Source organism: Tribolium castaneum, chromosome 3 (genome assembly GCF_031307605.1).
Source record: "Tribolium castaneum strain GA2 chromosome 3, icTriCast1.1, whole genome shotgun sequence".
Classification (NCBI taxonomy): domain Eukaryota; kingdom Metazoa; phylum Arthropoda; class Insecta; order Coleoptera; family Tenebrionidae; genus Tribolium; species Tribolium castaneum.
In genome coordinates this window covers 11,892,025-11,914,785 of record NC_087396.1, presented here as the reverse complement: position 1 = coordinate 11,914,785, position 22,761 = coordinate 11,892,025, and the positions used below count along the sequence as shown (strand labels likewise).

The 22,761-nt window shown below is 33.9% G+C and overlaps 4 protein-coding genes across 8 annotated transcripts; 3 read left to right on the top strand and 1 right to left on the bottom strand.

Annotated features, from left to right (window-relative positions):
- The first annotated feature begins 1,126 nt into the window (after nt 1–1,126).
- On the top strand, nt 1,127–7,469 carry LOC103313665 (tyrosine-protein phosphatase 99A). Of its 2 annotated transcripts, none has more exons than XM_064355907.1 (21): nt 1,127–1,281; nt 1,375–1,666; nt 1,713–1,817; nt 1,871–2,139; nt 2,321–2,417; nt 2,466–3,026; nt 3,075–3,197; nt 3,247–3,380; nt 3,435–3,616; nt 3,668–3,752; nt 3,806–4,295; nt 4,353–4,576; nt 4,624–5,046; nt 5,094–5,178; nt 5,237–5,307; nt 5,356–5,756; nt 5,811–6,187; nt 6,235–6,440; nt 6,490–6,761; nt 6,807–6,942; nt 6,995–7,469. In XM_064355907.1, exons 2-21 carry the CDS (start codon nt 1,501–1,503, stop codon nt 7,070–7,072), a joined length of 4,485 nt encoding a protein of 1,494 aa, XP_064211977.1. In that variant the 5' UTR covers nt 1,127–1,281; nt 1,375–1,500; the 3' UTR covers nt 7,073–7,469. The 2 variants fall into 2 exon arrangements, with proteins under 2 accessions (XP_064211977.1, XP_008195744.2); XM_008197522.3 differs by having other exon boundaries at nt 1,128–1,281; nt 3,435–3,612; nt 3,664–3,752.
- Nucleotides 7,470–7,729: 260 nt separating this feature from the next.
- LOC659592 (receptor-type tyrosine-protein phosphatase C) lies at nt 7,730–14,798 on the top strand. 4 transcript variants are annotated; one of them, XM_064355910.1, is made up of 24 exons: nt 7,731–7,945; nt 8,339–8,446; nt 8,497–8,657; nt 8,713–8,881; nt 8,936–9,262; nt 9,313–9,672; nt 9,732–10,013; nt 10,060–10,283; nt 10,339–10,411; nt 10,457–10,638; nt 10,996–11,192; nt 11,412–11,458; nt 11,660–11,810; nt 11,861–12,026; nt 12,072–12,159; nt 12,211–12,287; nt 12,339–12,473; nt 12,667–12,941; nt 12,992–13,115; nt 13,164–13,365; nt 13,410–13,528; nt 13,574–13,827; nt 13,882–14,017; nt 14,064–14,798. In XM_064355910.1, exons 1-24 carry the CDS (start codon nt 7,765–7,767, stop codon nt 14,136–14,138), a joined length of 4,113 nt encoding a protein of 1,370 aa, XP_064211980.1. In that variant the 5' UTR covers nt 7,731–7,764; the 3' UTR covers nt 14,139–14,798. The 4 variants fall into 4 exon arrangements, with proteins under 4 accessions (XP_064211979.1, XP_064211980.1, XP_064211978.1 ...); XM_064355909.1 differs by having other exon boundaries at nt 7,730–7,945; nt 11,412–11,810; nt 12,826–12,941; XM_064355908.1 differs by having other exon boundaries at nt 11,412–11,810.
- Nucleotides 14,342–21,283, top strand: LOC135265243 (receptor-type tyrosine-protein phosphatase F-like). The gene is made up of 23 exons (XM_064355912.1): nt 14,342–14,366; nt 15,279–15,374; nt 15,426–15,527; nt 15,573–15,860; nt 15,913–16,218; nt 16,264–16,521; nt 16,571–16,683; nt 16,729–17,215; nt 17,262–17,461; nt 17,510–17,579; nt 17,630–17,796; nt 17,842–18,029; nt 18,080–18,358; nt 18,407–18,551; nt 18,600–18,725; nt 18,772–18,856; nt 18,907–18,974; nt 19,019–19,422; nt 19,471–19,847; nt 19,892–20,097; nt 20,144–20,409; nt 20,468–20,603; nt 20,684–21,283. The coding sequence occupies exons 5-23, from the start codon at nt 15,984–15,986 to the stop codon at nt 20,756–20,758; spliced, it is 3,885 nt and encodes a 1,294-aa protein (XP_064211982.1). The 5' UTR covers nt 14,342–14,366; nt 15,279–15,374; nt 15,426–15,527; nt 15,573–15,860; nt 15,913–15,983; the 3' UTR covers nt 20,759–21,283.
- Orc4 (Origin recognition complex subunit 4) lies at nt 20,920–22,321 on the bottom strand. Its single transcript, XM_965828.4, has 4 exons — nt 22,058–22,321; nt 21,665–22,004; nt 21,313–21,611; nt 20,920–21,261 (listed from the first exon to the last, which is right to left on the bottom strand). Exons 1-4 carry the CDS (start codon nt 22,247–22,249, stop codon nt 20,920–20,922), a joined length of 1,173 nt encoding a protein of 390 aa, XP_970921.2. The 5' UTR covers nt 22,250–22,321.
- Between the last annotated feature and the right edge of the window lie 440 nt (nt 22,322–22,761).

The following is a 22,761-nucleotide window of genomic DNA, read 5'->3' as shown; positions in this document are numbered from 1 at the left end:
TTTGTGTTATTTACCTAATACAATTTGTTTTCGGCTTAGCTGATACAAAATACCAAAAAGTTAAATATCTATTACATACATATTTGTTGATTAAAGCTTCGCATCTCACAAGTCTTAGGAGTTCAATTATTTTGCGTCAATTCCTTGTTTTGGTGGAAACAGGATAATTTATTTATATACTGTGCCGAATCATGGGCAAAAATGATCGATTTATTTTGTGTTATGCCAAGGAAACAATGATTTGTTCCCCATTTTAGTAACTTTGTGCCATTTGTACCTAGGTACTTACTAAATTATTGAACTAAAATAAAAACCATTGACTAAAAAAATTATATAAAAAATTCAAAAATTCAAAAACAAAATTTATCTTGCAAATACTCCTACATAATAGGTACAAAAAAACAAAACTAAAGTTTTAGTAAAAATGATGGTAATTACAGAAGTATGTATTACTAGAACCATTTTCTTCGGATCTACGTCTGTATTACTAAAAGCATACCCAAACATCCACCTAAAAGTTGTATGTAGGTATATTTAGTTGCATAAGTGCTTACATATTTCAATCAAGTCAGTAAACACAACTAAACCAATAAATTAATATTTTATCTCTTCTGTATTGACAATGATCTAACGCCCTTTTAAAAAGTAGAAAGAGTCACACATATCTACCTACCAATAAAGCAATAAATTAAAAAAAATAAATGTAAGAAGTAAAAATTACACACACTTAAACTTTGTGGACTATTTTGGTCACTTTAGAGAGACGACTTCAATAATGGCATGAGTACATACTGAAAGGAAAGTTTTGCAAATTTTTTTTTTGTTAAGGTACACAAAAGTTTTATTGTTATGTTCAAAAATAAATAAATAAAAATTAAATTAATGTAGCGAAAAAATTGCTAAAATTGTAATTAATTATAATTTATTAGGTATTATTAATGTAATGACCAAAGAGCAATGACAGATATTAATGATAAGAATAATACGCAATTTATTCGAGCGAATATTTAGAAGTATAAAAATTACTAAGCGCTATTAAAAATATTTAAACGCCTTTATCACGGTTTTTATTTACAGTAGTAGATAATAATTTAATATAATAACACAAATATTGCAAATAAAACATCACAAATATTCTACTAAATGATAAAATGATTCAGAATGATTGCTTCCGTTGGTAATTCTGAACTTTATTTTTCAATGGTACTTGTACAGCGTTGCAAATTACTAACAACCTACCTTCATCTTACCCACACCAAAACAGTTATTTTTGATCAATAGGTATGTATTTTTGGAGTCCGTGATATATTTTGGAAATACAGTACAGGAGTCATCATAATCATAAGAATTACTGATAAAAAAGATAATTTGTAGATGTCGAGCATGCTTGCGTATCGGGACATGTGATAAAATCATCGAACATAAAAGAATATATCTTTATATTTCTACATCTGATAATGAGTTTCTACCTAACAAAGTAGTATTAATCAAATAAGTAACATGTGGGTACATAAGTGGTTATGCTTTAATTTGTATATTTTTGCTAAAACGCTGGTTATTTTGGCTGAAGTAATTACATTAATCGACGAAGAAAAAGTAACATGCGTTTTTACTGAGGAAGATGTTTATTCTGCTTTCTATATTTGGAAAATGGAAGCAAATCTACGTAAGAAAACATTTGTAATACCTTGAATCTGTAATGGTCGTTTTAGCAATATTGCCAATGAGAAATCAAACTCCTGAGTTAAGCGACTGGGGTCAAGACGACTGGACTGTTTCTACTTCGTACTTACCCATTTCCGATATTCGATGGGAAAGTACGTAACTAGCAAAAATATCGTCAGAGTAATAAACATGATCAAACGTTTAGGTTTCGAAACTGTTAATACGTCAATACTCCTTCCTTTAAGTAAAAAAAGCATTGACGCTTACTCCCTCTGCTTTAAGGATCCATTGAATATTACTGTGCACAGCAAGAATTTTAGTAATACCAGCGTTTTCAACATTTCGCACCAAGTAGATGCTAAAATGTCACTTAACAATAACAAATTATTTTCAAATACAAATTTTTGTGAGTGGTACCACTTGACAATCAATGTTACAGAACGTAATTCTGTTGCTGAATTCACCTCACTTCAGGTAATAAGAACAATCAAGTACATCCGTACGTATACCATTACTAAGATAAGATCAAGATCAAGAAAATATTAATATTTTTTCACTTGTTTATGTTACTCGTTCTGTAATTTTGCAACTTTGCCCAAATATTTACGTTTTCTTGGTGTTATTTTAATGTCACGAATAAATTAAATTCCTCTAGGAATGGAAAAATCCAAAATATAGTGAACACAACGAAATCGGCTTTGCAGCGAAATGGCTTACATTCCCAAACAATATCTACGTGAAAGTCAATAATTGTACGATTTCGATTTTCAGTAAATAAATTCTTCTTTATACGTTCGTAGATACCATCAAGTATTCCAATGCTACTACAAGAGAAATCGCATCTTACATTAAACTACCACAGTCTTCAAATTTGTGTATTTCCCTGTTTGTATCAATCGACGAAGGTTGCTACCTAAATATAACCACCAATACCAATACAACTAAAGTTGAAGGATTTAACAAAAAAGATGTCCTGAAATCCTGGAAGAGAATCGAAATACCAACAGATAATTTAAAGGCACCTGGAATTTTGTCATTCCATAGAGGACGAAACGACAATAACACAACTGGTTACTGGGCTATTAGAGATATCAGGTATTGCAGACCAAAAAAACTTGTAGAAATCTTCACGCATAAAAGAAATGGAAATGCCAAACATATTTGCAAAACTTTAAATTCCACATATCTAGCGACTCAAAAATTTTGTGATGACAAAGAGGGTGGGTTGGGACATAACTGTGTCTTAAGTTGTTCGGAAGTAATAGGAAATTCGTACAAATATTGTCAAAATCATACAATATGCTTAGAAAACGGGACTTGTTCATGTGCTTCAGGATACAAAGGACCATCCTGCAGTGAAAGTATGTCATTTGGATCGGATTGTCTGGATTAAATAGTGCCAATTTTAGCGTGCGAACAAAATAGATGGGGACGGAATTGTGCCAACTATTGTAAGAATTGTGAAACATGTAACCCAAAAAAAGGTTGTATCAAATGCAAACCAGGGTATCATTATAATAACCATTGTACCGGTATGTCAATTTAACTAAAGTTGTGTAAAAATGCGATAACTATTTTAAGAAAAACTTCCTGTTATTTCTGAGGCGCCTAGCCTGTTGTCCATTAGAGAAAATTCATTGAAAATTTCGCTAAATCTAACGTATAATAAAGAAGACGAAGCAAAACCAGAATTTTATCTAGTACAATATAAACGGGTTGTATTTACGAAAACGTAAGACATTTAAATAATCGCAGTGCCACGGTTTTAGGGCGACGAAAGTTTCTTCCAAAATTATTCAAAACCAGAATTGTTTTCCAATATTGACAAAAATTGTGTAATAGATGGAGTGGACACGGTAAAATGGGAATATCAAATAAGAGTAGTACTGCTGACAATAGATAGTCAGTCTTTTATGGACAACATTCCAGAACTGAGAACATTCAAAAGTAAGTTTTAAAAATGTTTCGGTTTTTAAAGAGATCCTGGTTGCATTTTAGGAAGTTTAAGTGCGAGCAAAGACAAAAACTTATTAACATTAGCATGGGTTCCCTATGCGAATATAACTAGTTATGTGTTAGACTATGAGGTGAGTTACTTGTATTATTGTTAGATCATGCAGTGCCAAAAAAATGAACCTAGTTGTCTGAAGGATTTTGTCCAACTTCTTACAAGAAAAATGAGCGTGTAACAACTAATAACTCCTCAGCTACAATCAGTAATAGTAGGAATTACCTATCCGTCAATGTAAAGCTATCTGGAATCGTCAAGGGAAGCAATAAAATCCAATTATTGGATGAAATCACTTATAGCAACGCAGGTGTAAAAGAAGAAGAATTACCAGAAATAAAAAAGATCAGCTTGATGAGAGATAATATCATCATGAGATTAAACGATTGTCGATATTTTAGTGGTCCGTTAAAATATCACATAACATACAAATGCCTCTCCAAGTGGTGTTCTAGTAGCTCAAATCGTAACGAAATCGTGGTAGTTAATAACTACAACGAAACAATATCACAGAATCTAGGAGGATTAATGCCTTATACAAGCTATAGCCTCACTGTAACTGCAATTAGAGGCGATAAAAAAAAGAGTTTACCACCGTTTACAAAATCAACATCTCCTGACAGTAAAAGATTGCCAAATATTTAAGAAAATGATCGATTTTTTTACAAAATGTTCGTAGAACCTCGTCCAGTAAGAAATTTAAGCATTTACTGCACTAACGAAACTACAATTTGGCTAAAATGGAAAGAAAGTTACCCCCCAAGAGGGTATATCGAAAGCTATAACATCACTTATGGCGAAAAAAATGGTGAGAAGGGATACTCTACTTTAACGTCTAGATGTGCCCTGTTCGTCTGTGCTAACTTAACAGGGTTAAAAAATGGAACAGAATATGAAATTGAAGTAAATTTGACATTTGAGAAGCACTTATGTTAATTAAAATGTTGTAGGTCCGTGTGAAAAATATAAATGTAGCAGAATGGAGTGAACCAAGTAAAGTGAAAAACGTAACGAGATATAGCTGTGTACAGAGGGCAATTGTAATGGATGAAACATCGGTAGGAACAGTGGTCACTGTAACTGTTGTCCTCCTTTCTGGCGTTGCTTTAGTTTTAATTGCACTTTATTGCAACTATTATGCACCGATAAAATTCTTCAAGCGAGAAAACTGGTACAGACGTGGAGACAGAACAGTATTTTTTGTTACTCAAGCTCACAAAATCTCCGAAACGCTTGAATTACACGAAGAAGTTCCCATGATTGCCCAAAATGACGAGAAAGGCCGTTCGATAAAAATTAACGACTTTGAAGATTACCTCTTCAAAAATCTTGAAGATAATCCTGATGATAATGAAATAACACGACAGTATCAGGCAAGTCATTGGTCATTAGAGGGAACCAAAATTTAGCGGTATTTTAGGCAATATCAGATCCTCCCAAAGAACAAGAATGTGCACGTAAAGTTGAAAATGCCAGGAAAAATCGTTACAAAACTATCCTGCCTTGTAATTACAGCCATTCCGACTCGGTGGCGATTTTTTCACTAAAATTTCATTTTTCTAGATGATGAAACAAGAGTCATTCTACGAGAGAGTGAAGATGGAAACGATTACATAAACGCAAATTTTATCGATGTTCGTAAAAATGCACTTAAGTACCTGCCAATTTTACGATTTTTTTAGGGATACGAAACGCCGCAAGCTTTCATCGCAACTCAGGCGCCGTCCTCCGGCACAGTTGAAGACTTTTGGCTGATGATTTGTGAACAAAACGTCTCAATTATAATCATGCTGACGGAGTTGAGGGAAAACGGCCGCATTAAATGCGTGCAATATTGGCCCGACTTTCAGTCAAGATGCCGCTTTGGAAAAATTTCACTGGAAAATATATCGACAAAAAATTTTCCGCATTACAGTCGGCGAGAAATTAAAATTCACTACCGCAACAGGACTTATTTTGTCCAACATTTCCAGTACGTGACCTGGCCTGACCATGGCGTCCCCCTGTGTCGTCAAGGTTTCACAAACTTCCTTAAAGAAATAATGGAAATACCACAAACCTCCCCCATAGTGGTCCATTGCAAGTAAGAAGTACCTAAACATTAGACAAAATATGTTGTTTAAAAGAAACGTTCCAGTGCGGGTTGTGGCAGAACAGGAACTTTTATTCTGTGTGCCATAGCCATAAGTGTGGCCAAAAAAGAAAACGAAGTTAATTTTTACAAGTTATTGAAACACATGAGGGAGCAAAGACCTCGAGTCGTGACAACAGCAGATCAGTACATTTTTGCACACTTTGTAGTTTTAGAATATTTCTACGGAAAAGATTTCTCTATTCCCATCACAGCCAACTTCAAGGATAAAGTACAAAGTGCCATAGAAGAGCGTGCTTTAAATAATCTTGCAGATCAGATCGGTAAAGCTTTGACACAATACTTAAGAACAAAATTTCAGCTCAACCACCAGTTGACTGACGAAGAGAAGGCAAAAAATCGTTTTTCTACCATACTACCAGGTATTTGTTACAGTACTTTAATTGAGTCTAAAATTTGAATGTTTGAGGTCACTCCCAAATTTTCCTATCGCTGTCTTCGCAAAATCATTCGAGTTACATCAATGCAGTCTCTGTAGATTGCTACCGCTATCCAAAAAAATTCATAGTAACGCAGCAACCACTACCCAACACAATTAAAGATTTTTGGAAACTAATTGTTGAGTTTGAAATAAACACCATTGTTTCGCTTAATGAAATAGAAGAGGACGATAAGGTAGTTTTTTATCGACTAAACAAAGAAAATAATATGTTGTTATTGTTAGTCCTGCCCGAGATTTTGGCCAAATAAAAGACAAGACGTCTTGGTTTACGATAATCTAAAGATTACTCGTTTGGAGAGAACTAACCGAAATAACGTATTCCAGCTAATAAGGGTTAAAATCACCGACAACAATGACTCTGAGAAAAGAATTGTTACAATTATTAACATGAAAGGTTGGAAACGCTTGACCGTACAACCTGATAGTTTAAATAAGTTGATTATTGTATGGAAGGAGATAATTTCAGACCGTGCGAAAATTGTTGTTACATGCTAGTAAGAAAAAAAAAATCAATTTTCAAATATTTACGAAATTTTCAGTGATGGTGCAACAGCAAGTGGACTGTTTACGGCATTAGCGTATTTGCTTGAAAAAATAAATATGGACCACAGCTGTGACGTTTTTAGTGCCGTTAAAACTGTTAGACAAAGTCGCGTCCAGTTTCTTCAAAATATTGTAACAATAATTTTAGGTGTCACAAAGGTTTATAAAAATGTATATTTTTCAGGGACAAATTAAATGTTTGTATGAAGCCGCAGTGGAATATGTCGAAGAATTCAACACATACGGAAATTTTGTAGATTAATTGTAAAGATCAGCGATTTTGAATAAATGATCGCTTATTATGTTAAAAAATATAAACAATATATGTTTATTTTTCCATTCACTAAATCTCCAGGATAGGATGTAGTTCAAAGACTTGGTTAATTCTAGGTTAAAAGAATGGAATCCCGCAAAACGAAGAATTACTGATTTAAAATAACTGTAAAAAAGTATTAGTAAAATCATCAGCGATGATCAGATGCATAGTACTCGTAATAACAGAACTGCGAATTAAATGCAGACGACAAAGGGAACTTTCAATGTGGAAAAACAAATGTAATGTTTGAAAAGAACTTTACTTATCTTTACTTAGGCAATCTTATTATAATGAGAAATACAACAAACATTTATTAAATTAATAAATATTATTGTGCACTTAAGTACCTACTTATCTTTTATGTTATAAAATAAATTTGAAAATTGTTTGTTTTCTATAATTTATAACTGCTCGTATCAAAGTTTTTTGTTTTTTGGATAACTCATTTCTGAATGTTTTTAAATCAATCCTGGACTAGTTCAGGATTAGTTTTCAAAATTGTCCGCAAACAAAGCTATTAATCTACATTATCTTAAGCATAAGTACTTAAGCAATAATATAATACTGAAAATATGAGAAAGTATATGAGATCATATTTTATGCACATCTTCACACATTTATTATTGTTATTGTGCACAATGTGTACTTACCTACTGCATGCAGAAACATGCAAATTTATAATGTTTATCTTTTATTTCTTTTGGGGTCCAGTAGTGTCTGCCGAAATAATAACCCTTTCTAACAAGCGAAATATTACATGTGTATTAACTGGTTCTGAAGTAAGTCAAAGTGTGTATATAAACCCACCACTTAAAACAGGTGAGTTGAAATCGAGCTTTGTTGCCATAGAACTTTAAAATCCACTAGTGTGTAAAAGTGAGCACTGGTGCTTAAAAATGTCACTTTCCAATAAAAAAAAATCGAAATATTCTCACTTCTCATTTTCCATATACACGAATTCTACGTGATCGATTCATTTTGCCACTTACTGTAGTACCTACTTATTACTATGTTCCGACATTACGTCGGAACTTTCCCATCGCCCCACTGGCCACGTCACAACTGCTTTTTTTGAGATCAAATAGGTCACAAGCAATTATTATTTCTGTGCAAAAAGACTATACTATTTTGTACAGAGAAATAAATTTTGAAATGACAAACTAGTGACAGAAAAGTCCCGAAGTAACCATTCGTATGACGAGGCTTTTTTAGATTTTGATCATTCTTCACACCAAACTGGTACCTGGATTTACGATGACTGGAGTATAATAAACTCATCAAATACAAATCAAAGCTTAACACTTGATAAACGTTGGGAAAGTAAAAAATTCTCGTCACAATTTCAATTTATTTAGGAAATGTGATTTCAGCATTTAAACTCTTGGATGAAAACAGAGGATGCGCATTGAAGAACAATAATCTGGTATCAATGTCAGTTTGCACCTCTGATAATATAACAATTACAATTTATTCCAACGACCATTCTTCAGAGAAATCAATAACAGTAACAATAAAACCAATTCATCAAAAAGTATAATATTCAAAGAAAGATAACTACTATTTGTCAACTTCTCTTATTTCAACAGATACCCAAAAACAAGTGCAGTTGGTACCATTTCAGTATTTTAAACAAGGATCAAATCGTAAAAATTATGTCACAAAATGGAGAAGTTGCCCAAGAAGTTAAATTAGATTTTGATGCCAGCTGGCTGTACTTTTCCCCCAAAAACAAAATAGCTTGGAAATTACATGAATGTAACGGACTAAGTAATGTGTTGGAAGTAAAACTGCTATTCTAAAATCTTGTAGATTTGTACAGAGCTGCCAACCACAGCACAAAAGCATTGGAAAGCAACGTTGCAATTACATTTGGCAAAAATTTATGCCTCTCCCTTTATGTATCTGTGGACAAAAACTGCTTCCTAGATATCAGTCTAGAATCCAATAATAAAATTAAAAGAACAACAGTACTGGGATTCAATGAAGAAAATTCGTACAAAAAATGGGAAAGAATCGAGATACATGCTGAAGCCCCAGGACCAGGACAACTATTTTTGGTTAGAGGATTTACGCAAATAGGAGTAAAAAGAGGCTTTTGGGCAATTGATGATATACGCTTTTGCCACCGAGATATGGGTACCTATCGGTGCATAATGATTCTTAGATAAACACGCTAGTTATTTTAGAAATATATAAAATTGAATCGAATGAAAATGTTGACGACCACGTATGTGAAGTCTTATACAATTCAGATCAAGTTTTACAAAATAATGATCAAAAAAATCTTTCCTGCAACGATGCTAGATTTTTTGCGAAACACTGTAACATAAGTTGCACCACCGCGTTGGGAAAATCGTTTCCTTACTGTGAAAAACACAGAATTTGTTACAATGAATCGAGCTGTTCCTGCAGTTGGGGTTATCAAGGGACAACTTGCGAGACACCGTGTGATAGAGGTAGCTGGGGCTTGTTCTGTCAAAAGAAATGCGACAAGGAGTGTTTCGAGTGCCACCCATCGACAGGAAAATGCCTAATCAATAAGACCGGTAAAGTATGCCATATTTCAGAAAAATAACAGATTTTGTTAAAATATTTTGTAATTAAGAAAATGTAAACATTGAATACGAAATACCATTAAGTGTAGAACTAATTTTACCTACAAATTATAACAAAAATAAGAAAGAGACTACGTATCATTTGAAACTATTATGCGAAAGCCAATGGTGCTTAAATCAGGTTGTTGAAGAGAACGTGTTAACCAACTATTCCACAAGGCTCGTATTTAAGAAATTTGTGCCTTTTACTAATTACAGGCTCATAGTAACAGCGCAAAAACAAAACCATGCTTTTCAGGAAAGATACTATGCCATCGAAGCAAAACCATTTTGTAAGTCATAGACAGGACAACTCACGAAATTAACTAAAGGTTTTAGTTCCTCCAGTAATTAACAACCTGTCAGTTTATAGCAAAAATTTAACTACTTTGTGGATAAGATTTCAAGTTTCGGAGAAGAATGGCACTTATTACATTTGGTACACTGATCAAAATGTCACAGTGCCACCGAATAAAGTTACAGCAAGACAGTGCGAACTTTGGAGCAACTTTCTTTGTGGCAGAATTGAAAATTTACAACCTGCAACTAACTACATTATAGTTGTACGAGTATAATATGCATAGCAAGTCTTGTGATCATGACCCTTTGTGATTTAAGGTGGAATCAAAGAAAACTAAAACTACTAAATGGAATGTATCCCCACAAGTATCGGCTCTGACTCTGGAAGAGGGTAGGAGTATACATAATAAAGAAAGTAAAAATATGAATTTTGCAGAGTCTGAAGCACCACAAAATTTGCACCTAACAACGTCAGATGACAATGCTTATATAAATTGGGAACATCCATTTGTTATTAATGGTCCAATAAGAAAGTTCTATGTCGTAATAAAAACGAATGGCAAAATTGAAAACAAAACTGTTAATGTTAAAAAAACACAAAAAAGTTACAAGTATAAGGTAGGTACTTAAATCTTGCGAATATTTTTCATCACAAATATAAAATATCGACAGATATTTATTTGCCTTACGCTTTAAACCGTTTACAAAACTTGACAAGTAATTATTTATAGATATAACGTTTATCCTGACTCAAGTTGTTTTCTTGAAAAATATTTTATTGCAAGGAAAAACCTAAACCACTTTTATTTTCATTACGTCCAGTCCCTAGTGTAATTTGGGTGGTGTAATTCACTCTTTAAACTATAATTAAACACTGGCCCAAATTTTAACTTAGGAAATTAGGAACTAGAGAGTCAGTGAACTGAGTGAACGTAATAAAAATGGAGCTAGTTTAGGTTTAGGTATTTATTGTAGATTCCGATGAATTATTGTTCTCAAAATGAAATAACCATTTACGCACAAAATCTGCTCAGAGGTAAGGAAAGTACGATAAATGTAACATTTGGTTGTTCATCTCTGCCAAAACTATCTTCGAAACCCTTAATAGAGACATGCAATAAAATAAAGTGTGAATTAATAATTCCGAAACCGATTACACAACAGGAAAACAGGTAATCAACAAACTTTATTTATTTTATAATAAATAATAAAATACATTATAACAAATATTTGCACATTGGAAAACCTATAATATTTAAAAACAAAAGAACAATTAGAATCTTTAACTACTTAATACTAGGCAGATTAAATATGTAAAATGCAAAATAAACAGAAAATATATAATTAGATATTATACATCCGGGAAGCAATTTTGTTTTTTACTATTTCAGCAAATACAGTATTCTGATAACAAAAACCAACGGGAATTACGAGCAAGGTAAAATAAAAGAACTTTTCAAAAACTTTAGAAATAAGATACCCTCGAACATACCGGAAAAAAAAAGATGGCTGGTGTCACAAGTTAATAATTATGATCAGAATTATCTTCAGACCAAAGTTGGTTCTCGCCCAGGGGAAATGATTTCTTTGAACAAAATTCATTCATATTCAATATACCTAATACAACATAATATTCCAGCAGATAATATTGTGGTTTATCCTATTAACATTTCCAAAGAAAAATTTGAACAAACATGGTTAGAATACAACACTATGACGGTGTTTGCGTTTATATCAACAATTTTATTTTCATTATTTTTATTACAGTATTTTGTACTGCATTTAAAGAGGTAAATATTAAAAAAATATAAAATTGGAATTAGATACATTTAAACCTTAGAAAGTTAAAAAATAAAAAGACACATTACGACAACATCGTCACTGGAGATGAGGCACTGTTAGGTATGAAAAATAATCCAGAAATGTCGAGTTTAATTCACTTGGAAGATTTCGAGCAATATGTAAAGAATGCAGCAATGACTGGAAAACTTACGAGAGAATTCAGAGTAAGTACAATTTCAAATTAAATAACAAACTGATTGCTCCCTCAGGCACTCCCGACAACATCAGCAGAAAGCACAACCACTGGGTTACTGAATAAGAATCAAAATAAAAACAAGAACAGTTTTAACACGCCATGTAACTTTTTCCTAAGAAAGAAATATTTTTGAGCTCTTTCCTCTATTTTAGATGATTTCTCCAGGGTTATTCTGAGCAAGTTGGAAGGGGTGGGATCGGATGACTACATAAATGCGAGTTACATTAGTGTAAACACATTGTTCAAGTTTTAAACTTGGTATTTATCCACTCATCTGTAGGGCTTTGATCGTCCCAAGGTCTATATAGCTACACAAGGCCCCAAGTTCGCAACAATTCGAGACTTTTGGAGGATGATTTGGCAGGAACAAGCCGATACCATAGTCATGGCCACTAATTTCATGGAGGATAAAAAAGTTTGTATTTTGTGGATAACTGGTCTCCAAAGAAAAAAAAACACTTGCTCTATTTCGAGCACTCCGGCTACGCCGTCGTGCTCGAAAAATCGCGCGTGTTTTAAAGACCTCAACGTCCACTTATACTTTAATATTACTATGACTTCGCTAATGCTAACATCCAAATTGTGGTTAAGACTTACTTTCTATTTAGCGAAAATGTGGCGAATATTTTCCCCAAAGACTGGGAACGCTTTGCGAATATGGCGAAATGAGAATCAAATTAGTTTCCGAGAGACTGTTTGAACATTACGACAGCAGAATTTTTGTGGTGTCTTATAGAGAGAGTGAACGGCGAATACAACATTTACAGATGAAATGGAGTCCCGACGATCTAAAACCACTTTATGCCAACTGTCTTGTACCTCTAGTAAAACGTATCAGAGAAATCCGGATGAATAGCAAAAAACCTATGGTAATACATTGCAGGCAAGTAAAAATAACTTCGCGTGGTCAAATTCCATAACTAACTATTCCAGTTCTGGAATGAACCGAACAGGAACTTTGATTTTGTGCGACTTGGCCGAAACTGTAAAAGCTGTTGATTTTTATGCACTGCTTAAAAAGATGCGAAACGAAAGACCCAATATGATCACTAGTGAGGTATTTAGAACATTTTTAAATCTGCTATCAGCTAACGCTCAATTATAGAAGCAATACGTGCTTGCACATTTGGTTGTACTAGAGTGCCTCACTGAGGAAAAACACACTTTGAAAAAAGCTGTTGAGGAAAATTTCAGTGAAACGTTTCTCAAAACCCAACTAAATCACATAGAGAGATTGCAATGGCTCGATGATGTGGTCAAGTCATCGAATCAACCCAATAATAAGGCTCCTTCCTACCGTTATTTGGGTTAGTTATCAATAAAGTATGTCCAAATTTAATTTTTCTAATAGACGGAACGCGAAAATTTTTAATCACCCAACAACCAACACGCCTCCTTTGCAATTTTTGGTGTGTTGTTGCCAACAAAAACGTGGAAGCAGTTATATTTTTAAACAAAACAACGATTCCGGTAAGAATCTTTACACCAGTGATTTTGCAAACAGACAATCTGTAGATGTGGCCTTATCGATTTAAAAATTCCGACTCGACTTTCAATATTGAAGAACTAAAGTCAGTTGGCACAAAATACTGCACCTCGACAACATTGATAATTTCTGAATGTAATAAAGGCCGTACAGTTAGGAAGAATGTTATTTTCTTTCAAATGAATATTTCGAAGCTGAATGAACAAACAGACGACTTTCTCAACATTGTGGATGTTCTAGAAAGCACTTTCAAATCTACTGGACCAATTCTGGTCGCTTGTCAGTAAGTACTTTAATAAATGTGGACGAATATATTGCAGCATATCTTACTTCATAGTGATGGAATAACACTCTGTGGTTTGTTCGTTACGTTATCTCGTATTATTAACAAGCTGCTGAAAGACAGTGAAATCGACGTTTGTGGTGCAATTAGATACGTGCGAAGATGTAATCCTCAGTTTGTAAAAACTTCAGTAAGTATGGGAAAATCATCGTACTTATCACATAAAAAATTTTTAGGAGCAATTAGAGTTTCTCTACAGAGTTATCATGCATTATTTACAAAAATTCGATCGTTACGTTTACGTCGTTTAAAAAAACGCATGAAGTAGGTACATTTGCGCCCGATATGAGATCTCGGAAATATTATGAGACCACCTTTGTCATAGAAAATTATTAGCAACTGGAGAATTAATTTTTACAAAGCTTAACATTTTTGGATGAGAAAAAGATTTCAAAATTTTGTCAGTGTCTATCTTTGTTGTTCAGTTTTTACCTAACTACTGAGTTTATAAGCAGGCGCAAATGACCCTGAAATCACAGGTAGGTAACAAGCTTAATCCCGGATCTGGTGCATCTGACCCACTTTATATGAGAAAATAGGCTTGCTTCCCTAGGGAAAAATGGGAACAAAAGAAAAAAAAATAATTTTGTGTTCAGTTGAGTAAAACTGCGGCAAAAATATTGTTTCTTTACTTGCATAATAAGCTAGAAGAATATTTTGAAGTATTGTTAAGGTTTTTTTCAAGAAATGTACTTTCTTTTTCTATTCGTATAATACACCTCCGTATTATATTATATATCCCAAAATTGACTAAAATATTTTTTTATGTTATTTTCAGTTATCATATTCTTGTATGGGAAACTAAAATTAATAGCTTATTAAATAGAATAGTATAGTATGTTTATAAATAAGTACTTATAATACTACATCTCGTATTTGCCCAAAATAAATATAAATATGATTACGTAATACTTATGTAGTTCTGGAAGGCAAACACCATCCCTATTTGTCCCTAATTTTAGGTCACAGAATACGCGAGATAAGTTTTAAAAAAGAGTCAAAAAGTACGATTTAGAAACGTATATTAATTTTGATGTCAACGTAATGAAGCATTTGACACAACAACGTCTACAACGCACTTTTCGTTGTAAAAAACATAATTCCGGAAAATGTTTATCAAACTCTGAAAACGCAAAACTTCCGAAAGTTTGCGATTTCCGTAATATTTACCTTTAAGGTGTAACGTTATCTTGACTACTTTCCTCAAAAGTAAAATGTCTAATGTTGTTACAAATAACTATTTATCAACAAAGTTAAGCAAATAGGGAAAATGATAACCCGCTTGAGATTATTTTATAAAATTATTAAGCACGAATCTACTTACTTTAAAATGTTTTTGATGCATTTACACGTGTGTGTGTGGTGTTTATTAATCAAAATATTTGTTAAAGGCGAAATATTAACCTTAATTAATAGACAAAATGTAACATGTGTCACCAGCGGCGATGATGTTAATTCAACAATATATTTACATCCTGCAACAAACGGTAACAACAGTAACGTAAAATTGTAGCTTTTGTGTAATGAACTAGTTACAGTTCCTTTGGAAGATGTTACCCCTTTCAAATCTTTAGAACACCAAAAGTCAGATTTGAAAAAATGGATACCAAAAAAGATAATAACGGACCAGCGTTGGCAAGGTTGTGGTTTCTCTAATTTTTTCAACACCAAATAGCGTATTTTAGACTTCAAGATAGAAGAAAATAAATTAGAAATTGTCCCACTAGAAAACGTCTCATTTTCTTTTAGTGGAAGGGAAAATTTCACTGTTCACATAAACAATAAGTACGTAGGAAAGACGTCAAATAAAATATGTGAAAATTGGTGCCATTTTTTGTTGCATATTTACAGCAACAATACTGTGCAAATAAAAGATGATCAAAACAACATTATTTTCCTTACGAATTATGTTAAAGGTAGTAAGAATATTACACTTACTGCACATTCGCCATCGTTCTGGAAATTGCATAAATGTAATAAGACATTTCAGATTTGTAATAAAACTACCATTCGAAAAATTTTTAGTTGATTACTTGAAACTCAGTAACGAACAAAAACCAATTACGGTTCAACATACAGGTACTTTACGTTTATCTATGTTCGTGTACTTGGATAAAAATAGCAACTTAAAGTTATACCTGATTTCAAACAACAAAACTATTGAACGAAATATTGACGGAAGAATGAAACCAAAAGAATGGCAAAAAATAGAAATGACAATTGAATCTGTTAACGCCACTACTCTGCATATGAAGCCAACAAAATTTGAAAATATTGGAAATAAGAGTCTTTGGGCAGTTGATAGAATTAATTTTTACACATCTAGTAGAGGTAAATAGGTATTTCAACAACGATTTAATTGTAAAAAAAATTAAGGAATTTTCAGAGCGACAAACATTTCAAGTACCTCCAACCAAGTTTACGTCTGCAAAAGACTGAATGATTCCCATACGACGAACATAAAGCATGTCTTAAAGTTAAACGGTTGCCATAATGCGAAATTTGGGAGTTCTTGTGAAATTTCATGTTCAGACGTTCTGGGAAAAGAGTTTAAAAATTGCGAAGAGCACAAAATGTGCACATCCAAAGACAATTGTCGTTGTTTTGATGGATATACTGGAGAGTACTGTGACGGTAACGTTTTTATTAAAGTCGAGTTTGGAAAAACAAGTCCTTCTTTCAGAACTACTTAAAAATACTTTAAGCATTACCGAAACCAAAAGCAACAGTATCTCCTTATCCTGGACCCCACCAAAGATTCGAAAGAAATACAAATATACTTTAAAATACTACAAAGTACGTATTTTCCCACACTAAACAGTGTTAACTAAAAATTTACAGTGGAGAAGAAAATTTTGTGAAGAAAGAGCGTTAGGAAAAGAAACAGTTGTTGATATACGTAATATTGCTGAATATAAAGTACAAAATTTAGAACCATTCACAGAATATTTGATAGAGTTGTATAATTCCAATCAAAGACCTGTTATTGCTAACATTAAAGGGACGACGAAACCTGACAAACAAATAACTGAGAAAGAACTTCCAACAAAATTCCAGTTTTCGAAAGACCTTCTTACGTTACAATTTGAAGATTGTCAATATTTTAATGGGCCATTGAGCTACGATTTTAGTTTTCAATGCGTTAGCACTTGGTGTAAAAAAGACCAAAAGATTCACAAGCAACTTAATATGACAAGCCACGTTAAAACGCTAACATATAACACAACCCGTTTTTTACCATTTACTGATTATAAATTGGCGGTGAAGGCGTCAAGATTTGATTCACACATAGAAAAAGAATATAATACTGAAAGAACTGGACCTAAAGGTGAGTACTTAAGAGTTACAACAAAGACAAAACAACATTTCTTCAGCACCCCACCAAGTCAAAGATTTAAAAATTGTTTGTCGGAATAGCGCAACTGCATGGATCAGTTGGAAGCCCCCATATCCACCCACAGGAAACATTTCACACTATGTTATTACGACTGACAATAAGAGAAATGATTTTAACTCTAGTGATACTCAAGCAACAATAAAAAATCTACGAACTGACACACAATACACCATCACCGTAAATATTAACAACTTATCAGTATCACCATTTCTCACAGCTTTACAGATTACAGCCAAAAATCTAAACGTTGAGGACACTGGAGAACCAAAATCAATGACAATTCCAAAATTTACAGGTTTGCTCTTTCTAATAACAGAAACAATAATTAACATAAATGAAGCGTAGATTTGGAAAAACCCCAAAACTTGAGTTTTGACTTGCTTTCAAGAAACAAACTACGACTGACGTGGAGTCACCCCATTATCAAAGATTTTCATATCAGTGTGTTGGGAAAACACTCTCAAAATTTCTCATTGATTTCGAAAAAGTGTAAAAAAATGTACCACCATGAAGTAAGGCAATGAAAAAAGTGACACAAAAATTGATTTTAATTGTAGTTCCAGCTTGATGATGAAGACAATCGCGTAATAAATATTTGGGGACTGGAAGCTTCATCCGTAAATAAAAGTCACATTAATGTTACAACTAAAAACGCACATTTCTCTTCCCAACCTTTTCTGACAATTTGTTTGGAGACAAAATGTTCACTATGGGTGCCCAAGCCAACGGACGCGGGTGAAGAAAGGTTCTTGAAGAAAGTTTCCAAAACTCGATTTAAACTTTTTTAACTTTTAGTAATTATACAATTTTGGTAGAAAACAAACACAATGAGTCAGACAAACGTACATTATCAAGCTTAGAGTTAATCGACGATTATTTTCACGTCGAACTGGGAGACGAACCTGATCAAGTCGTTTCGCTAGAAAACGAAACTTACAGAATGTCTCTAGTAATTAACAAATCCGTTTATCCTTTTATTGAGAAAAAATATCAAACAGCCAGCCTTGCAGGTCTAGTCGCCTTGTGTACAGTATCTTTCGTAACAGTGATATTTTTGTGTTACCTCTTTTATGCGTAAGTCTGTTGAGTTTGCAGTAACTCAGTAACAGTAACCTTGTATAGGTACAAAAATGCAGTTTACCCTTTCGAACTCAGAAAGAATAGCGAAGGAAACAAGGATGATGAATGGATAATTATGGAATTTTCAGAACGCTACCAACGAAACAGCATTAAACGAGTTCGCCCTAAATGTGACTCTCCTCCAAAAGTACGATTTGGAAACTACATCTGAGCGATTTTTTAAATTTGCTTCCAGGCTGAAGAACTCGAAGTTTTAGCACAAACCTCCACTACTACCCTGAAAATTGACCATTTTGAGGATTATCTAATGCATTCGCTTGGCGAAGACCCGAAGGACAATGACTTGACGAAACAGTATCAGGTATGCTGAAATGTAGCCCCAAACTTAAAAAAAACCTTATACACAGGCCATACCAAACCCGACAAAACCACGAACTGTTGGCCTCTTGAAAAGGAACGTAGCGAAAAACCGGTACAAAAATATAATTGCGTGTAAGTATATGACCATATTCGTAAATCAATGAAATTATTTTGTTATTCAGTTGATGAAACTAGAGTAAAACTGAAAGACTACGACGGCTACGATTACATCAACGCGAGTTATGTGGACGTGAGTCTTGGGACTAAACAACCCCGAAATAATTTTTTTTTCAGGGATATAAAGTACCGAAGGCTTTTATAGCAACTCAGGCGCCAATGGAATCCACTATTGGCGACTTCTGGTGGATGGTGTGGCAAGAAAACGTAAAAAACATCATAATGCTCACCGAATTAGTCGAAAATAATGTGGAAAAATGTGCGCAGTATTGGCCAGAATTGAAGTCACACGTGCGTTACGGAAAAGTATTAATTCGAAACACGTATCAAAAAATCCACGCGGATTTTATTCAGCGGAAATTAAGTGTTAGGTGCAATAATGAAAACAGGACCATTCAGCATCTACAATTCGTCACTTGGCCGGACCATCAAGTGCCACTTTACCCCCAAAATTTTACGAAATTTGTCAGGACTATGGTGGCCATGCCTCTGAACAAGTCTCGAATTGTGGTGCACTGCAAGTAAGTGTTACAAAAAATTAATAAACGATTTTTTACACAAACTATTAGTGCGGGCTGTGGCAGAACGGGAACTTTGATTTTGTGCGACACAGTTTTACGAATGGCAGCGAAAGAAAGAAAGCTCGATTTTGTAAAAACACTGACCAACATGAGGCAACAACGAACAAATTTGGTTTCTAATGTGGACCAGTACATTTTTGCACATTTCATTGTCTTGGAGTGTTTGTTCGAAAAGGATTTCTCGATACGTATCGATGATTCGTTTCAAGATGAAGTAATGAAGGTTTTGAGGAAAACTACAGTAAAGCCCTTGATGGAACACTTGGATAAAGTAATGATGCAATTCAAGAAGCGGGAAGTTAAATTATCGGGTTCCATCACTGATGAAGATAAGACCAAAAACAGATTTTCTGATATTCTGCCAGGTGATAATACATTATTTCAAATCAATTGTTAAAACTTGTTTTAGGGAACGCGAAAGTGTTTTTGCAAACCAGCTCAAGACACACCTCCAGTTATATCAACGCGGTGTTTGTGGACTGCTACCGGTGCCCCAAAAAATTCATCGTCACACAACAGCCCCTACCAAACACCCTTGACGATTTTTGGAGAATGATCAAATATCGCGAAATTAACACAATTGTCTCACTTAACGAAATCGACGGAAGCGACCCAGTAATTGAAACAAAAAACCACAACATGCTTTAATTGTAATTTTCAGCGCTGTCCCAAATTTTGGGCACTTGATACCGACTCCACAAGTCTAGAAATCTTAGAGGAAAACAACAATAAAACCTATTCCACCACAAAATTAAAAATTATGGACAAGCGCGACACATCTGTCGACAAAATCATCAATGTCTTGGAACTTAAGAACTGGAAACGCGAAACTCCACAGCCAAAAAACGTCAAAGACTTAATTATGGTCTGGAGGGAAATGTTCAGTAACTCGTGGAAGGGCACTAGTCAGATTGTTGTCACTTGCTAGTAAGCATACATAATCGTCCGATTAAAAAAAAATATTTTCGAAAAATTTAATTTTTAGCGACGGTGCCACCGCTAGTGGCCTGTTTGTCGCCCTTGCTTTTCTCCTCGAAAAAATTAATTACGAGCAGGAATGTGATGTTTTCTCCGCTATTAGGGCCGTGAGGCAAAGTCGGGAGCAATTTGTCCAGGAATGGGTAGGTCAGCAACACGTAATACACTCTCGTATTATGTGCCGCATGAAAACAATTTTTAATTAAAATAAAATTTATTTTAGGGCCAGGTTGAGTTTTTGTACAAAGCTGCAAAATTATACGTTGAGGAGTTCGATAATTATCACAATTTTAACTAAACTAAGGAACTGTTGGCATACTGAGTTACTTCCGTTGGTAACCCAGTTATTTTTTTAACAGCTTCTGTTATTTGGTGAGGAAGGACTAGCAACTTAAACAGTTGATACTCCTTTTGTACCGTAGAATTGCCGGTGGTTAACGGAGAGATGAGCTCAAGATTCTAAAAAATGATTTTGGATGTAGATAGAAGAAATAATAACGATATTTTACTCACTTCTATTTGCTCAAAAGCTTTCATTATTACAGGCCTTTCAACGGTTTGAATATTGGAATTAGCGTTTGCAAACTTTAGATATCTGTTAAAGACCATTTCAAAATTCATCGGCTGATTGTCGTAGATTTCACAATGATGTTTCATTGTTATTATTAAACACAGTTCAAGCACGCTTAAGTCTTGCAACACTTGAACTGTCTCATCTCTCTCGAACAATTCTATTTGTTTTAAAAACGTATCGTACGCTAATTTATTGTTAACATCGTTAAGTTCAGACACCACAAGCAGCTAAAATAAATCGTTTTTAAAGTGATTGTCTTTACTTTGTCCAATCCTTACCAAAATATTTTTCAAACTTCGCTCACTCAAGTCTAAATCTATAAGTCGTTGCATGAGAGATTTAAAATTCCTGTCCTTAAGTAAAGTGTGAACACTCGAATTCCACTGTTTTTTAAACGATGGAACAATGTTTAATGACTGTTGAATTGGAACCAAAAAATATTTTTGTAACCGTGCCAGTCTTTGATCTAAATGATTCTCATTATCATTTCCTAAAAACAGGAAAATCTGTCTGTGGGAAAACCTAGACTTGACACGTTTTTCCAACAATTCTATCACGTCTAATCTACAAGTAATGCCTACAAAATTTTGGAAATTACTTCAAACTGGAATAAAAATAGTTATAACGCACCTAAAACGCAAATTGGTGTTTGTGCTGACTGGGACACATCAAACAGATTATACAGCAAGGTCTGGTTGTGATGTGAACAAAACAAATCGAATTCTTCAATGATAAAAATAATGCTCTTTGAAACGCCCCTCTCGCCTGACTTTAAGCACGCCAACAGAAACGTTAAGTTATCAGCAAAACTCCCAAAAACCTTGCCATCAACGGCGTTTTCTAGATTCATTTGCGCTGTTATGCTTTTCAAAGCTATACGATCGTCTGTGTGGATTAGACCATGCAATTTTACCAGTATTGCGTCTGATGAAAAATACGGTTGCAAGTCCCGCAAGACATTGTCAACTAACTAGTTAACAACAATGCTATAAAGTGGTTTCAAAGGGTTATTCAGAGACTCACTGTTGTTTTTCCGGAAGCACGGGGGCCTATGAGTAACGCCGAATTTGACTCTCCTGAAGTGATGGTCCTGTGTAACAAATCAAACACTTGTTGGCGCTCATCTTCATGACCCACGAAATCACTGTTGTTTAAAATGTTGTTCTTGAGGAATTTACGTAGATTAAGTACGTTTTTATCACTTAAATTCTTCATTTTAAAAACAACTTTGACACTTGTTGTCAACACGCAGAGCGACCAACATAAATCTTTTCCCGCGCATTGACTTCTGCTAATTTTGATCGATTTTGCTTAGAACCGAATTTGCTTTTATTACATTTACTGACCATATACTTTATTTTCATACGTGTCTTGTTACTGCCACTTATATATTTTACTAAATCTTTAATACAAAACGCTGACCGGTTAATAAAATTAGAATTCGGTTTTGTAAGTATTCGGAGTGATAAATTTTCAATTGCATTGTGATTGAGCGCCAAAAATGTGTGAACAATTTTTTTGAAATTAAAAATGTGATAACACTTAAGAACTCGTGTCGGAATGCATAAGGAAAGCTTTACTTTATAATATTCCAACTACCAGTTTTGTTTTTTGGGTTTACAAGTGGTGTGTTGAAATGAGGTTATAAATTGTTCTTGGTCTTTTTGTGTTAATTAAAAATGCAACACCAACGTTTATCTCGTGAATTGGCGAAAATATCAAACTCT